Source organism: Lissotriton helveticus, chromosome 3_1 (genome assembly GCF_964261635.1).
Source record: "Lissotriton helveticus chromosome 3_1, aLisHel1.1, whole genome shotgun sequence".
Lineage (NCBI taxonomy): Eukaryota > Metazoa > Chordata > Amphibia > Caudata > Salamandridae > Lissotriton > Lissotriton helveticus.
Genome location: NC_136061.1, coordinates 158,043,593 through 158,061,971, shown reverse-complemented (window position 1 = coordinate 158,061,971; position 18,379 = coordinate 158,043,593). Strand labels below are relative to the sequence as shown.

At 42.6% G+C, this 18,379-nt stretch overlaps 1 protein-coding gene across 2 annotated transcripts in view; it reads right to left on the bottom strand.

The window, feature by feature from the left end:
• The window catches only part of MYBBP1A (MYB binding protein 1a), a 678,288-nt gene that overhangs the window by 604,374 nt on the left and 55,535 nt on the right, over nt 1-18,379 (bottom strand). For both annotated transcript variants that reach the window (XM_078679447.1, XM_078679448.1), the window contains exons 3-4: nt 12,620-12,703; nt 11,423-11,497 (exon numbers count right to left, since the gene is read on the bottom strand). In XM_078679447.1, coding sequence (XP_078535573.1) covers nt 11,423-11,497; nt 12,620-12,703 — 159 coding nt within the window. The remainder of the gene's footprint in view (nt 1-11,422; nt 11,498-12,619; nt 12,704-18,379) is intronic.

The window sequence follows — 18,379 nt, the reverse complement described above, 5'->3', positions numbered from 1 at the left end:
CTTGCGGGAGCGCGCAGCGCTATATGGTAGCAATTATCGCTCCTGCCGCTGCTCGCTCTCGCAAATGAAACGCTTTCACCTTTTTATCCAGCACACGCCCCCTCCTCTCGACCCTCCCCCTGCTGCCTCCTTTTAGTGTGAGGAACGCGCTTGTTTATCTTTCTTGGCGTGTCAACGCAAAGGAGCTCAACCAGATGTCAATAGCATCATACTGGCAAAGAGCTAGGTGTACTTGCTGCTTCAAGCAGGCAGCGAGGTTATATCAGATAATCAGGCACAAAGTGTGCTATCAGTTTCGAAAATTACTTTTCAGCCAGAGATAGCTAGCTCATTGTAAGTCACTCCTACAGAGATGGATGTGTATAGACTCTTTTTGTAATACATGTTTGTGAGAAATTCACAGTCTTGTATAGACATGGTTATACTTGCTACATTTGAGCCCTCGCACAGGTGCAAACTTTAAGGTCGTTTCTGGCCAAGTGATAAAGCCTTAAATTGAGCGCGGAATGAAGAGTTTAACGAAATCTCCGATTCCTCCCCTCTCGCTTCAAACCCAGCACGGTTTGGGCTTTCAGTGGGTGCAAACGCCCCTGCGAGGGGAAGGGAGGGGTCATTAGACATGCAAAAGCGAACTAAGCTGACTAGGGGGTGCATGATTTACACATGCTTGTTAAAATGTGAAAACAGGCACGTGAACAGCTGGCGGATATAAATATACTCGCTAGAAGGCGTGAAGGAAGAGAGCTACTGGTTTATCGGTTTGTGATCAGTCATAAAGCCCACATTGCAGTAGTGACCAGTTTAAAATTAAATACATACCTGTAGGGGAGACAATCTTCAGCCAGTCTCCTCTGTAATCAACTGGTCGCTCCAGTGCCCCTGGTTGCTGTAACCACTCACCTGGACCCCACCCCAGCCATCCCACTTTCAACCACAGTGCCTTGTTCCTGCTTCCAGGCCCTGTTGCTACACACGTGTTTGCTGCCACTGCAGGTGCGCTATTATGCGTGAGACGCTGCCTGCAGAACGAGAAGCTCTGAGCTCTAATCCTGGCTCTCCCCACTTAACCACGTTGTGTTATATTGGGCAAAGCCATTTATCTGCACATGACGCAGTTCTGTCACCTGTCAAAACGGAGTGCGCTTATAAAAAATTAACTGCTAATGATAAACCCAACATTAGTAAATGGGGATTATGTATGTGTGCTTAGAAAGTTTGTCAAGCCAGCACTGTCAGTCATGGGCATTGCCTACCCTATATACAATTTCGTAGTAAATGTGAAGAGGATAAATACTCTTATACCTAGAAATACTTGTTCATCACAAATTTCTTTTTAAATACAAATGTACAAACTGGTGTTGTCCAAAGATTTACAATTCAGCACAAATCGGAGTTTCATATGTTGCAATGAAAAAGAGCACAATTAGCTTGAGTTTTACACAGGACCTAGTACCAGCGTTTGTCGTTTCCAAGCTCTCTTTATCACAAAAGGTTAATTACCCAAATTAACTACACTAGCGAACAATTTTTTGGGACCAGAAACTTATTTTACTAACCAATATATTTATTAAAAGGTTGGTTCGCAACATGAGCAACTACGGTGTGTTGCAGTCCGACCTATCTAATTAATATTAAAAAGGATGGTCACAAATTGCAGCTCACTCTGATTGGTCAACATCTCTGGGATGGTGGACTGCAAGGGTAAATAGACCACCAACACCTATAAGGTCCCACAGGCAAGACCTATTGGCTATGCCAATGCTCGTTTGCTAGAGCTTGCACCACAGTCTATGGGAAAAAGAGATTGAAGTCTTGATGTGAGCTGAGACCAAGGTCTCACCCTTCTGACAGCACAACTGTTACCTGACAAAGGGAACAAGTTTCACTGAATAACCTTAGTTTCACTTTGGAAGCTCGGCCAGAGCAAAAAACATAATTCTAAGGAAAAATACAGCAACCTAACAATAAAGAAATGGAGAACTAAAAGTGTCCACGCCAACTTTAAGTAAAAGGGAAATATTTTGTAAAAAAATTTAAAATCTCCATTAAAGGTGATGGGCAGAGTAGTAGTACACTAGCCCTCAGCCCAAGCATCCTCCTAGGCCAATGATACTCATAGTACGGACCAGGGGGGGGCGCAAGCGCCCCCTTGACCTTTGCATGCGTCCCCCTGGTCACCAGCAGCACTGGGATGCTGTTTACTCCAGTCAGCACTAACAATAAACAATGTAAAATAGAGAGGCAAGCATTTATTTCAAGGTTAATTGGTGTTAAATAAAGGGTGTAACTAGGAAGCCCTTCACTACTTTAGAAACACCTTCATTTTTAAAGACCTCTTGCAGCAAATGTGTAAAAATAGGACAGTCTCTTCAAAATTCCATAATTGTATTTAATTAATATGCAGAAACTTTTCACCTTAGTAGAATTGATTATATCCGTGCTTTGAGTAGTATTTCAAACATAAATTTAGAAACATTAAATCTTCCTCCTACAACTCCGACAACAACATCAATAGTAAACTACAGAGGCAAGTCCGTTGTTATGGGCACTCTTTGGTTGCCCTGGGTTCCAATTATACATGAACTACATTATAGTTTATTAAATCAAACATAAGAGAAAGTTTTGTGTAGCGCACACTGTGAAAATATGTATTTTGAGGTCCTCTTAGATGTAATAACGACAAGAATGGAGAGAAAGTGAAATGATCACACAATTTGGTAAAGTGGGGAAGCCGGGATTAATTCCAGGTCTTCTGGTTTCACATTGTTCAGTTCAGCCACTAGATGTATATTCTTCGCTTCGCCTACACCGACCTTATTACCACCCCCCCCCCCCCCCCCAACCCCTCGCTCTACTGCCACCCTGCTGGCATCAATGCAGCCCTCTGGCACATCACAGACCAAACTATTTGGCTCCTGGGAAAATGTTTGAGAGTACCCATGTCTTAGCCAGTGGTGCATCTTCATAGTTGGTGGGGCTGGGCAAATGCAGTGGTAAGTGCCAACTTAGTAGAATTTGTCAGATGTTAAGAAGGTTGGCATTCTGGCAGTTGTCTTTACCAAATGATTTCTCATGACTCCAGTCCTCTGTAAAAGACTTGTAGGTGGTCCACTACTACAGACATAGGGTTTTTCACAGTTCTTCCAGCCGCATAACAGTGATCCAGGGGCTTCTAGACTTGTGAAAATGCAACTCTAGGTTGTAAATGTGAGCTTTTTTCAATGATCGAGACCTCTACACAGTACCCCTGTCTGAAACCAGGCTAAAGTCATGGTGAAAGCCAACTTATCAAACAGTCCAACGATGCTCAAGTCATGATCCAAGGAGGCCCAGGACACAGTCCAAGCCAGCCAATGACACGGTCCAAGCAGGATCATGACAGAATCTGAGCAGGCTTATTATAATGAACAAGGCCTTTCTGAGCATTAAGGTCAAGTCAGAAAATATGCACCGTCCTCCAGTCCTGAAATCAGGTCCTGGGAACAGACATTGAAACGCACTCTCCCAAATGTTCCTCAGTTAGGCAAATGTTAGAATACCCGCAGCTGGCAGTGGGGGCCTTCTATCTTTGGTTTTGTTACTGAACTAACTTTGAGCAGCTTCCTGAAATGTCTGTCCTAGGGTTCATACTCCAAAGGGACAATGAGCCAGACTCTTGGTTTTGGAATATTTTGCACATTGTATCAGATTGGGCGAGAGTGGCACACAATGTCATACTGTCATGTGGCAATGTAAGAAGGAAGTTAATGTGTTTAGGAACAGGAAAGAAAAATACTGTACACCCCATCGCGGACTGCATAACTTATATTTTGTGCGAGTATCTCCAAACAGATTACAACAATGGAAAATACTACACAAAATCACTACAAACCAGGGATGCAACTATCATTTGTGCAGCACATAGAGAGGCACCACAGTCCAGAATACAAGGAACTCACTATTCCCCAATTAAAGTTGTCTTTAACAACTAAGCCATCATCATGGGGACCCATTTTTCTTTCCTGCAGTACGATACATGGCCCCCTTGGTGTGCCACTGTGAAAAACTACCAACAGTCTGATAGCATGTTCTACATATAGTGAAAGAACTGGCAAGTGAAAGAAAATCTTATTTCTAAAGGAAAAAAGGTAAGCTTATTAGTGGGAGAGTACCGCCTGAACTAAAATTTAGCCAAGTGAGATTTGAGGAATGTCTAAAAAGAAAATAACTTGTTTTTATTAAAACGGTAATAACAAAGATTTTCTGTTTCTAGGTGTTCTTCATAATTCAACGTGTTCCAATTAATCTTTCCAATGGTACTAAATGGTACTGATTGTCATCACCCTCACAAGGATTAACAGATGGAATGGCCTTGTTGCCATGAAATGCTACTCCGAGTCCATTGGTAAGCGCTTCTCACTGCACCTATACATTCAGAAAGGGGAGAAGCAAGGACGCATTTAGAGACTGCCTAGCGCCGTGAGAGAAGTGTGTGGGGCACTAACACAGTGGTTGACCTGCTGATACTTATCTGCCATAAATAACTAAATTACTATGACACCAAGTAAAATAGAAACGTATTATAGAAAAGTAGGTTTACCTTTGCATTGTCTGCCAAGTTATCACAATCAACAATTCAGTATCCATTATAATACACTCTTGATTAGATATAAAATCATTGTGTAGCCCTGCATTTAAGTTAAAACCACATCGCTGTATTTTTCAGAAGTGTGAGTTGATATTCCAAAATAGACACCTAGAATATTATTTTGAGTATAAGTGGGAACCTAAGTGCCAGTTTTTGAGGTTGGAGGAAAGGCTGCTCATTCAAATCGCATGTTCCGTCCATTGTATTTAGAGCGCCATTGATTATAATGCATTTGTAATACAGTGGACAAAACATCCATCCCATTTTTAGGTTTTGCCTGGCGAAAAGATGCGCTCTGCGCATCTTTTTCGCGCAGGCGAAATCCTGATGAGATCTGTAGTGTGGCTTTGGGTCGGCCCTCGTCATTCATTGGCTGGCTCCATAAATGGAGCCTAGCCATTGGACGAGGGGCCTGTCCGTCAATGCCGGACCAGATTCGGGGGCGTTCCCGACATTCTTTGGCTTTTGCCGACGTCACGCGACGCCGGGAACGCCCCCGATTCTGTTCCGGCATTGCCGGCACCTCCCTTGCTCCCCCTCCCGCTTGTTTCCTGGTGCCCGCCTTCGTGCTCCGGCCGGCCGTCGTCAGCGTCTCTCCTCCCCCTTTCCCGCCCCCTCCCGCTTGTTTTGGTGCCCGTCTTCTGCTCCGGCCGGCCGTCGTCAGCTCTCTCCTCCCCCTTTCCCGCCCCCTCCCGCTTCTCTCTGATGCCCGCCTTCCGGTGAGACACTGTGATGAATGCCACTGAAAGCCCTGGATGGACTGGGCTGGGTCCGGGTCAGTCTGCTCGGTAGTGGGCTGACTAGTGACTGTCAATGACCTCCTGCAGCGCGAAGTGCTGTTCGAAACTCGGAAGCCACCGCCTCTTAACACTAGTGAGTACGAGGAAAGCACGGGCGGCCATGCGTTGCTTTGTTAATATTGCATACAGATCTGAAATCACCGTTTGAGGAGTGGAGCCGGGGAGGGGGCGGAGCTTCGTGGCGAGAGCTCCGTAACAGACACTTGCCCTCAACCAAGCCCTCCGCCCCCTTACCACTCACACAAACAAAACGGAAGTTGTCGGAACCAAGAAGAAAAGCGAAAGGAGGTAGGGAGGGGAAAAGAAGCTGCCAGGGCTGCCATGAATATTAAAGTAAAGCTGGGTCATAAGCTTCCAGCCATGGGAGTCTGTGACTTGTAAACGGCTGATAACCCATGACCCCATGACCTCTCATGGGAACGTTCACAGAGCAGCAGAACAACAGACATCCTTAGTATCGGCACAAAGCCATCACTGGCACAGTGATTCAAGCAAGTGTATTTTGAGGGAAGGGCTGTGATAATAGCAAATATGCATTAGGCGGAGTGACCCTTGGCTTGGCTGCGGTCTTACCAGGCGCACTTACCTCCGTATCCGGCTCCACTCACGGACCCTCGACATGCCGAAACGGTGAACTAGCAGGAAGTGAAACTTATCGCACTAAGCAGCAATGCCCCTCCCCCGCAGCGCCCGCGAGCAAACAAGACAAGCATTTAGTGCAATAGGTCCTGCATTTGCGAGAGGTTAAACTATTAGCATTGTAAATTACAATGTCTTTTATTTAGATTTAAAAAAACAAAACAAAGGCATTGTCATTTACAATGCCAAGAGCTCAGACCCAGCAAATGCGAGACCTACTGCATTGCAAATGCTTGTTTATTCTGAAAGCATGACCAGTGTACCGCACAGATGAGCCGCACAGGGTATAATGTGTCTATGATTGCTGAACGTGACTGACAGATCGGCGTGGGCTGCAAAATGTTGTTGAACCTACCTTACGATTATGCCTCCACGGTGAACCTTCTTGGCATCTGTGAACCTAAAATCTCAAATTCGTCCCTTTCTAAGTGTTGGAAAATAACTGCACACATTAGCAGCACATTACCAGCACTCAGTTTATCGACCTCAGAAGATTGAACAGCTGTGTCGGCCCAGTCCGGATATGAAATAACGACCTGTGCAAACAAAAAATGTTAGCAGCGACTATTTTGGTTACTTGAGTCTTCCAGACAGCTCAGTTATTTCGTGGAGAGCACAGACGGGGCTGCTCTGCCACATTCAATAAACAGAAGCGCCACTGGCAATTGATGATCACTGTGACACTCCCCCATATTGAGCGCTGAAAAGTCCAGGTCAAGAAAAGATGCCTTAGTACTTGATTAACTGTGTAGTCAGAAACCTTCGAATAGCACGGCTATTTGCAAATGAAGGGTTGGCCTCTAAATGATGGATTTATGACTAGCTGAGGACTGCCGGTCAATCAAAATCGACTGACTCAAAAAACATAGTGCTTACCGACTTATCAAGGACACTGTGTAACGCCGCAAGTAAAAGTGAAACAAAAACAAGCATTGGAAATGCAATAGGTCTCGCATCAGGAAAGTTTGAGCTATTGGTCTTATAAATGGCATTTTTATTTATTTATGTGTTTGTTAAAAAAGCTAAATTAATAGCTTTGTCATTTACAATGCCAATAGTTATAACTTTCGCAAATGTGACACCTATAGCATTTGTAATGCAACATGTTTTTTATTTACGTGATTTAGATGTATTGATATTACAAATAACAATGGCTTTTATTTTTTTTGTTAAATTATTTGTTAAATAATGTATTTAATTTGTAATGGCAATAGCTTAAACTTTTGTAAATAACTTTTGTGAAGATTATATTCAGAGTTTTATATTGTGACGAAAATCCAAGAACAGAAGTGAAATATTAACATCTTTTTGTGATTTGTAATAAAGCGTGAACGCTTGAAAACAGCTTGAAACATTGAAAGAACATATTTGAACCAGCCTTTGACAATAAATTATGACGTAATGCAGCTAACACAAATGTAACGTGTGAAACTGCAGACTGTTATGTTCAGCCAGAGTGGAGCTTCAGAGTGGAGCTTCAGAGTGCAGAGTGGAGCTTCAGAGTGGAGCTTCAGAGTGGAGCTTCAGAGTGGAGCTTCAGAGTGGAGCTTCAGAGTGGAGCTTCAGAGTGGAGCTTCAGAGTGGAGCTTCAGAGTGGAGCTTCAGAGTGGAGCTTCAGAGTGGAGCTTCAGAGTGCAGAGTGGAGCTTCAGAGTGCAGAGTGGAGCTTCAGAGTGCAGATTCAGAGTGCAGATTCAGAGTGGAGCTTCAGAGTGCAGATTCAGAGTGCAGCTTCAGAGTGGAGCTTCAGAGTGCAGATTCAGAGTGCAGATTCAGAGTGCAGATTCAGAGTGCAGATTCAGAGTGCAGATTCAGAGTGCAGATTCAGAGTGCAGATTCAGAGTGCAGATTCAGAGTGCAGATTCAGAGTGCAGATTCAGAGTGCAGATTCAGAGTGCAGATTCAGAGTGCAGATTCAGAGTGCAGATTCAGAGTGCAGATTCAGAGTGCAGATTCAGAGTGCAGATTCAGAGTGCAGATTCAGAGTGCAGATTCAGAGTGCAGATTCAGAGTGCAGATTCAGAGTGCAGATTCAGAGTGCAGATTCAGAGTGCAGATTCAGAGTGCAGATTCAGAGTGCAGATTCAGAGTGCAGATTCAGAGTGCAGATTCAGAGTGCAGATTCAGAGTGCAGATTCAGAGTGCAGATTCAGAGTGCAGATTCAGAGTGCAGATTCAGAGTGCAGATTCAGAGTGGAGATTCAGAGTGCAGATTCAGAGTGGAGCTTCAGAGTGCAGATTCAGAGTGGAGCTTCAGAGTGGAGATTCAGAGTGGAGATTCAGAGTGGAGATTCAGAGTGGAGATTCAGAGTGCAGAGTGGAGCTGCAGATTCAGAGTGGAGCTGCAGAGTGCAGATTCAGAGTGCAGAGTGGAGCTTCAGAGTGCAGATTCAGAGTGGAGCATCAGAGTGCAGATTCAGAGTGGAGCTTCAGAGTGGAGCTTCAGAGTGCAGATTCAGAGTGGAGCTTCAGAGTGCAGATTCAGAGTGGAGCTTCAGAGTGCAGATTCAGAGTGCAGATTCAGAGTGGAGCTTCAGAGTGCAGATTCAGAGTGGAGCTTCAGAGTGCAGATTCAGAGTGGAGCTTCAGAGTGCAGATTCAGAGTGGAGCTTCAGAGTGCAGAGTGGAGCTTCAGAGTGGAGCTTCAGAGTGCAGAGTGGAGCTTCAGAGTGCAGATTCAGAGTGGAGCTTCAGAGTGCAGAGTGGAGCTTCAGAGTGGAGCTTCAGAGTGCAGAGTGGAGCTTCAGAGTGGAGCTTCAGAGTGGAGCATCAGAGTGGAGCTTCAGAGTGGAGCTTCAGAGTGGAGCTTCAGAGTGGAGCTTCAGAGTGGAGCTTCAGAGTGGAGATTCAGAGTGCAGATTCAGAGTGCAGATTCAGAGTGGAGCTTCAGAGTGGAGCTTCAGAGTGGAGCTTCAGAGTGGAGCTTCAGAGTGGAGCTTCAGAGTGGAGCTTCAGAGTGGAGCTTCAGAGTGCAGAGTGGAGCTTCAGAGTGGAGCTTCAGAGTGCAGAGTGGAGCTTCAGAGTGCAGAGTGGAGCTTCAGAGTGCAGAGTGGAGCTTCAGAGTGCAGAGTGGAGCTTCAGAGTGCAGAGTGGAGCTTCAGAGTGCAGAGTGGAGCTTCAGAGTGCAGAGTGGAGCTTCAGAGTGCAGAGTGGAGCTTCAGAGTGCAGAGTGGAGCTTCAGAGTGCAGATTCAGAGTGCAGAGTGGAGCTTCAGAGTGGAGCTTCAGAGTGGAGCTTCAGAGTGGAGCTTCAGAGTGGAGCTTCAGAGTGGAGCTTCAGAGTGGAGCTTCAGAGTGGAGCTTCAGAGTGGAGCTTCAGAGTGGAGCTTCAGAGTGGAGCTTCAGAGTGGAGCTTCAGAGTGGAGCTTCAGAGTGGAGCTTCAGAGTGGAGCTTCAGAGTGGAGCTTCAGAGTGGAGCTTCAGAGTGGAGCTTCAGAGTGCAGCTTCAGAGTGCAGCTTCAGAGTGCAGCTTCAGAGTGCAGCTTCAGAGTGCAGCTTCAGAGTGCAGCTTCAGAGTGCAGCTTCAGAGTGCAGCTTCAGAGTGGAGCTTCAGAGTGCAGAGTGGAGCTTCAGAGTGGAGCTTCAGAGTGGAGCTTCAGAGTGGAGCTTCAGAGTGGAGCTTCAGAGTGGAGCTTCAGAGTGGAGCTTCAGAGTGGAGCTTCAGAGTGGAGCTTCAGAGTGGAGCTTCAGAGTGGAGCTTCAGAGTGGAGCTTCAGAGTGGAGCTTCAGAGTGGAGCTTCAGAGTGGAGCTTCAGAGTGGAGCTTCAGAGTGTCAAGAGCAATGCCAATAGCTCTAACTTTAACAAAGGCAAAACCATTGCATTGTAAATGCTTGTTAATGGAGTGCCATCCCCTCTCCATCTCTAACTAAGGCCATACTTTGGCTCGTTTACTTTTCAATTTCCATTGTGAAACACAGATGATGCATAACATCAGAGAGCTCAAGAGATATTTATTAATTCTGACGATACCCAAGACCTTTTGATTTAACTACATTCTATCTATAATATACTTAATTATAAGGGGCTTCATATGAAGCCAGCCATCTTCATTTTTTATTTATTTTGAAGGTTTTGTATAGCGTGAACAAGACCCTTGCGGGTATCAGAGCACTTTACAAGGCAGATGTAAGTGATGGATTTAAACAAAGAAATAATATAAGGTATACTAATACAGAAGTGGAAACTATTTCGAGGCAATTACAGAATAGCAGATATATACGTGACTGTTTAAAAGAAAAAATTCAAGTGAGGGTTAGTTGATAAACATATACGTAAGAATACTATAATTTACAGACTAGCAAATATATATGTGTTTGTGAAGAGTTCAAGTGAATTTGCTTTCACTTCTTTTTTGAAAAATGCTGCGGATGTGTTCTGTCTCGTTTCTACGAGCAAGGCATTCCAAATCCTGGGAGCCATTCCTGAGAAGGCACGGTTGTAAGTTTTCTTCTTAGTAAATCGTTGAGGTTTCAGTAGAAGATTGGAGGAGCTCCTAGAGGTTCTGTTATCACCCGATAATTCCAATTTCTCCGCTAGGTATCTCTGGGTATTGTGATGCACTGCCTTGTGTGTCATACAGGCAATTTTCAGATGGATTCCGGCCTCAAAAGGTAGACAGTTGAGGGCACGAGGGTTAAAGGAGATGTGATAGTTCATTTTAGAGCCTGTGATGAGCATCGCGGCTGCATTGATTGAGACTCTTTGAGGGGCCATCGTCGATACTGGAAGGCCACACAGAGCGACCCTCCCATATTCCACTCTGGTAGTTACTAGAGTTTGAACTGCCTGTTTGAAGTCATTTGCAGGTATGAAGGGTTTCATTCTACTCAGGGTGTAAACTTTGAGTGAAGACTTTAAGGTAGTTAGCTGGGAGCAGGTCTGAGAAGTGATTGGATGGATTCAGGGCCATGAGCGTTTTTAGAATAGTTTCTTCGCTGTAGAAGTTCATGCAGTTTACGCTTATTGCGTCATTCACATTTTGATCCCGCCTACTACAGCTTACAGTTTGGGACAGCGAGTCAGCCCTTTTCAGTTATCTGCTAACTTCACTAAATAGGATAGCATTCTGCTCTTTCACAAGGAGCACATCCACACATAAAGTAATTCCATTCAGTGTCCTAGACTACTGTGGCAATGTGTGCTTTTTAAGACCAAAAACAACTTTTGCATTTAGCCAGTTTCTGTTGTTTGAGGAGGACCCACCAGCTTCCCCAACAACAAGGCTTTGAAAAAACCATGTACAAACAAGCACCGACAACACCAAAAGACTGGACCTCAACACCAAAGCAACTGGCTATGCCAATATTTGTTTTTAAAATGACTCAGCCTGATTATGAGTGGTTTATGCGAGACTTACCTGAGGTAGACGTCCGGACTGGAACAAAGCCAGCACTCCGAAGAAGCTTCCAAATGCAGCATTTCGCACAAGTTTCTAAAAACAAAAAAAGATTAAAGGGGTGATTGAAAGAAGACAAAATGTTATCATCAGTATAGCTGTATGTCTAAACGTAGCCTTGTCAGCACAATAACATTTACTTTCATTTGATTATGAAATGCTGCATCCGAGTTTCTGGCGTATGCCCGTCTCCTGACTGCTCCACCCCAAATAGGAGCGCATTACACTTTTGTGCAGTGCAATACCACCCAAGGCATGGGTGCGCTACTAGTTAAGAACAGCTACTCCCTTGAGAACGAACCAACAACCAATCAGGACCTGGGTGAAAGGTCTGACAGTTGTACCATACAAAATAAATATATACACACACACACAAAATATATATATATATATATATATATATATATACACATACACACACACACACACACACACACACACACACACAGCTATCACCTCATATGAAAAGAGCCCTAGTGCACAATAAAACAAAGTGTAGTAAAAAGATATGACTGCAGATTGGGACTAATTTCATAAGGTCCTGATAATATTAGATATATACAAAATATTTACAAATTGTGTTCTCCGAGGCAGTGGATGCGTTAATAGTTCATGCAGTCCAGATGTTTTATTTTGCATCTTGTTGTTATGAATTCATAATGAGAGAAACCGGACAGGAAAATCTGCTCATCCAAGGCCTAGAGAGCTTGCAGGCTTTGGCACAGTTTTCATAAATGCAGGTTTAACTTTCTCAAGAACACACATAGATCAGGACACAACGCGAAAATAGTCTAAAAATGTTTACATTTTAGTTCTGTTCCACACACTGCTGTGCACGTTTACAGTCTTCCACCAATTGGCTTACGCCTGTACAGAAAATATGATGGGACTCAACTAAACTGATTTCCAACGTTGACAAATGAAGGGCTGTGGAACTAAATTGGAAACAAGATCTATTACAGACGGGCTGGATAGGAAGGTGGTGGAAGGAACAGTGTAATTTCACTTAAATTATGCATAATTCCTAACAATACTTACAGGCATTTTCATTTTAGTGCTCTTTTCAAAGAAAAGCCACTCACAGTGCTCTTTATATGTTTGTGTATGATGACCTAAGTGTCGCAAAATCTTTTAAAACGACAAAAAAGATTTCCTTACCTTTTTTATTTTCTCAGGGTTATGTTTTTCTAGAATATGATCCAAAACTGAAGACAGCGGAATATCATCAAAGGACTGTAAAACCTAGCAGAGAAAGCAGGAGAATTCACATTACAGGTCTTGCTTGACTCCGGTCATGCTAACCCCTTGGTTTGATATACAGAGCCTATACTTTTAAATTGCAACTGTTGTACTTCAAAGACATCTACAATTCACTTTAGTTGAGATCCCACCCCTAATGTTACTTCCTAAAAGCCTTCCCCTTCCATCTGCCCCCAAAAAGTCAATTTTTTTGTCACAGGAAAAAGAGTCTTTCAAATTAAAAATCCCTGAGAGCAGAGCTACTTGAGATCGTGTTTGAGTACATAATATATTTCAAGGACTAGTCCGAGCAGAGATGCTCAGGAATAGGCATCCCCTCCCACCTACAAGGCTAGGTTGGTAAAGAGACATTTTAACCCACACATGGTGAGAATGGTGCACTACCTACCCAACCGTAAAAAGCAGTAGCAGCTATAGAATACACAAACATAGCCTTTTTACTGGGAACATGAGCACTGATGCAGGCGTTAAAAAACAAATGGAAGAAAGTATTAGATGAAAAAGAATGGATATACTGCACTTTTTCCTCTCCTCTTCAGACACCCCAGGGTGCATATCGTTAACCAACATAGATAAGCTATATGTTAAATGTTTCAGGCATATCTACTCGGTTAATAAAGGTTGACAAAAGCAGACGTACCTCAAAATTCTTATAGTTCTCACCACCCAACCCACAGTAGTCCAACTTAAGACTAGGAGGACTATTCAACTGTTTTCACAAAGGAAAGGCTATGCACCAGAGGGAAAATTCAATTTTTGGAGACAAGCGAGAGGGATTTTCAGGACAGACAAAGCCTCTCCTGTGGCTCCAACAACTCTTAGTCTTGTGATCCTTCACAACTGATATCTGGCTGTTCTTCCAAAGGAAAATAACAAGCAACATTCATTATGCTCTAGTGTTTTCTTCCTGTAAAAAGCTTTGACCTATAAAGTATTGTGTCAAAGCTTTACTTGAGTAGGCAGCCCTACACCAGAGTCTTAACCGGCTACAGATGTAGATATTGCAGATGTAAACAAGTCAGCAGGCAGTTTACATTGTTCTATAAAAATATGAGGCTTTTACTGTCTTCTACTTCCACCCAGAGCCTAAAATGAAATTAAAAAGGGCCTGCACAATTTTTAAAGTTGTTCCCTTCACACAATCCTAAGTCTAAGTCTGCTCTGTCTTAAAGACGTCAAGAGGCACAAAACAAAAGATAAATAAGCCAAAAAGCTGAATGGTAATATTTAAAGAAACTCCGTCACCTCTCAATCAATCTCTAGAGCAGATTCTTGATCCTGGAACTCTATTACAAAGGAGTTGAAACTGTTACTTTTCAAATGTCCTCGACGTTAACCCTACAATTACAAGTTCACATAGTTATACTGCTCCCTCTACCCCTACTCTGCACAATCCCTTTTTCATACCGCCTTTACTCTCCACTGCTCTTTCCTATTTCTCACTCAACAAATTCACCCAGCTTTGAACCCTATATCTTTCACACATATGTAGCTCATCTCTCACATTTTCATTGTGCCTCTTCTTTTTTTGCTCTCCCTACCTACTTTTGTTTCCCTTAAGGTTTACTAACTAATGTAAAGTTTTTTACAAGGTATTCTACTGGTAGTAAGGCAACAGAACCGATATATTTTCTTCCAGAAAAATGTTTGTAACTCATTTGACTTTCCTAGTTTTAAGTTGGCCTAGACACAAGTTGCTGGTACTCCAATCATACCTAATGTTATTAGGAATGTAAAGGGCACTCACAACTACTTAGTAGAGTCGTGCTATCGAAAAAAATCAATACATTAAATTAATAAAACTGAGTAGATTTTAAAAAGTAGAAATACAGTATTGCAATATTTAAGCAACACCTCCGTACAATCCACAGGAAATAACATTTTCAAGCTTTAAAATCTCAGTTGGAATGTCCTGGTTGCTTGAGGTACTATTTCAAAGATACAAAAGTATGTTCAGATGCATGCCCCATTTTCAAGATCTCTGTGTTAGATGATAATGCATAGAATTCCAGACCTTGAAAAAGAAGTCTACTCCCTTCTTTGCTATGGGGAGTCAAATTTTACCAGGGGGGGCTATTTTTAGGGCATACTAGCGTGTTCTGTTGAGATAGCTTCTGCTGGCAAAGTACAGGTGTTCTATCAGAAAGTGAATGAGCAATACAGATACATTTAAATCTTGTTCTTATCTTGTCACATTTACTGTGTGTTCTAAGACAGAAGTCAAATGTCAGCTTAAGTCTTCTTACAAATTGCAACTTATTTTATCTGAGATTGGTGCATACTTTTCTTTCTCGGACTGCAAAGTTAGAGGATTTTGTAAAGTGAACTGTCTAAAGTTATGAAATAAAAGGCTGTCAGTTTATTTTCCAACTCACAACATTTAAATACCCTGAAAATGAACAATATAAATATTTCAAAGTATATCAGCAATGTTGAAACGCATTTTTTGTCATTCAGAAGTGTAATTGAAACAAACATTTTAATAAAATCAAAACAAATCAGAACACTACGAGCTCAGCTCGTCATGGAGTTTCCATTGATTTCAATGGAAATTAAATGAAGAGCCTGAAAGTGCCTTAGCATCCAAAACCACTTGGATGCTAAGGCACTTTCAGGCTCTTCATTTAATTTCCATTGAAATCAATGGAAACTCCATGACGAGCTGAGCTCGTCATGAGCGTCCAAGGGGTTTAATGGGTGATGTGCAAATGATACATATTTGCAAATGATAAATGTTTGCAGAAACCCAATTCCCAAAATTTATCGTTTGTACGTAATATAGTAAAACTGCATGTCAGTGGGAATTGTTTAGGTTATTTCAATAGAAAATGTGGTAGTGCACTGTTTATTTATTTATTTATTTAATGCATTTTTATAAAGCGCGGACTTTACCCGAAGGTGTCAGAGCACTGTACAATAGAACCAATTACGTTACATGAGAGAACTGTTGCAGGAATAGAACAAACAAAAATAGTATGCCATAGAGTCGAAGCAACGCAGGCAAAAGGCACACAATCTCAAGCACAGCATGAACAGGCTGTACAAGCAAAAGTAAGAATAAATATGACAAATTTTACAATGACTAAAGAACTTCCTGGTGAACAATAGCAGGCCATAGAATCAAAACAACTCAGGCAAAAGGAACACATTTCAAACGCAGCAAGTACAGGATGTACAAGCAAAAATATAAACATATGTGACAAATTTACAATAACTAAAGAACTTTCAGGCGGGGTCGGAGAAGGAGGGAATTAGTTCTGAAAGGGTCTTTGGAATAAAAGAGATTTGAGGTCCGCTTTGAAGATCTGGATGGAGGTGATGGCACGGAGCGAAGGAGGAAGCGAGTTGCAGGTTCTCACCGCATTATCTGAGAACGATTGTGCCAACAATTTTTCTCTTTTGAAGGAGGGGGGGATCAAGAAGGAACTTTTCCGCATTCCGAGAAGGTCTTGAGCCTCCAGACAGTTTGAGTTTATTCGCCAGATAGCGAGGGGAGGAAGAGTGCAAAGCTTTGTGGGTGATGCACGCTGTTTTGTAGATAGCTCTAGCCTCGATGGGAAGCTACGGGAGAGAAGACAGGATAGGAGTGATGTGGTCACTTCGTTTGGACTCTGAAATGAAGCGAGCTGCTGAATGGAGGACGGATTTGAGGGGGGAGAGGTGAGATTTGGGAAGGCCAGTCAGAAGAGAATTACAATAGTCAAGTCTAGAGAGAACTAGCGATTGGACCAAGGTTTTTAGGTCATTCTCCGGGAAGAACCGACGAATCCCCCATAAAAGTCGCAGTTGATAACGTCCGTTCTTGGCCATGGAGTTGATGTGTGAGATTAGGTTGAGTCTTTTGTCAAGTATGACACCTAAGGATTTAGCGCAGTCCACAATGATGGGTTTACTGTTGAGTAGATTTGATTGATCCATCCAGGCTTGGACAGGAGGCGGAGAGAGAGAGAGCTGGATATGAGGAGGAATTCCGTTTTGGAGGGATTGAGAATGAGTTGGTGAACTAGCATCCAGTTGTGAATAGTGTTGAGAGTAGAGCTGAGTAGTGAGAGATCATGAGGGGAAGACACCTTGAGGTAGATTTGGGTGTCATCTGCATAGAGATGGTAGAGGATTCCAGATTTGCTTAGAAGGTTCCCTAATGGTTCCAGATAGAGACTGAACAGAGTGGGAGCAATGAGAGAACCTTGAGGCACGCCTTGACCAACCACCAGTGGAGACGAGAGACTGTTTGCAATCTTGATAATTTGGGATCTGTCTGAGAGGAAAGAGACAAACCATTTGAGTACTGTGCCTTCCACGCCCATTCTCTGTTGAAGAATGTTAAGGAGGGTGTTGTGATTAACAGTGTCAAAAGCTGCAGAGAGGTCAAGAAGAATTCCCCCGAATCGAGAATGTGCAGCGCATCATCGATCACTTGCAGAAGGGCTGTTTCAGTGCTGCAGGTTTGAATAAAGTCCGAATGGAACATGTCGAGGAGATTATTGTCCATAATGTGTTGGGAGAGTTGTTTTGCAACACATTTTTCTGTGATCTTTGAAAGAAAAGGGAGATTGGTGATGGGGCGGAAGTTGTTGAGGTCATTTGCATCTGCAGAGGGTTTTTTTTTAGAAGGGGGGTAACCTGTCCTGTTTTGAGGACAATTGGGAGCGATCCTTGACTGAGGAAGAGATTGACTAGCCTGGTCCAGTAGGAGAGAGTGTAGTATAGAAATCAATGGTGATGCCACTGGGAATGGGGTCAGAGGAATGGTTGGAGGGTTTGGTTTCGCGGATGCATTTGAGGAGATCTTTAGTAATATATTTATTAAAAGTGTGAGATTTTAAACATGAACGGAGCCCAGACATCTTCCTGACCCCACACTGATGACAATGCTGTTTGTGAACTAAAAGGCAAGTTAGTTTCATGGGAACCCTATATGCAGGCTAGATCTCCATTATACACCGAGCAAATGTTATGTGTATTAAATCAAACTAACGCATATAAGCTGCATTTACATATTCAAAAATAAAGAAAAAGGTAGATCCTTGAAATAAAATATTTTCCCAAGATCACACAATTTATGGGTCAAGAGCATTACAGTTAAGTAAGTTGAAAAGAATATTCAAATCACATATCTAGTCAGTGGTTATCCTGAAAATATTCAGCTGGCCAACAGGCAATGTGGAAGGGAAAGAATTCTAGGTTATTTTCGAGCTGTATTACTTTTGAGAATTAAACAAGAAATACCCATAAGCGTGATAGCCACGATAGTTACCTAAACTTACCAAAATCTCGGGATGACGGAACAAACACTGGCTCAGAATGACTCTATATATAAGTTCATACTAAGCCAGAAATGTAGTAGTCAATACTACTATTATGTTAGAAGAGGCATTCTATTATTTAGTCTTCAGTCTGTGGAAGATCTATGATCTATGCTTATTTACATGAAGCATTCTTGAAACAAATTACGCATAAGACCATATATTTAGTGAACTGCCGTGAAAATGATCTCATTGCCAACACTGCTCCCCTTTAAATCTATGTGTGTCCATATTTGATAATGTTTCATTTTCTAAATAATATGGTAAAATTAATAGTCAATGATGAAAGCGGATTGTTATACATGGCAGTATCAAACAGATAGCAAATATGAAATATTCATATATATCAGAG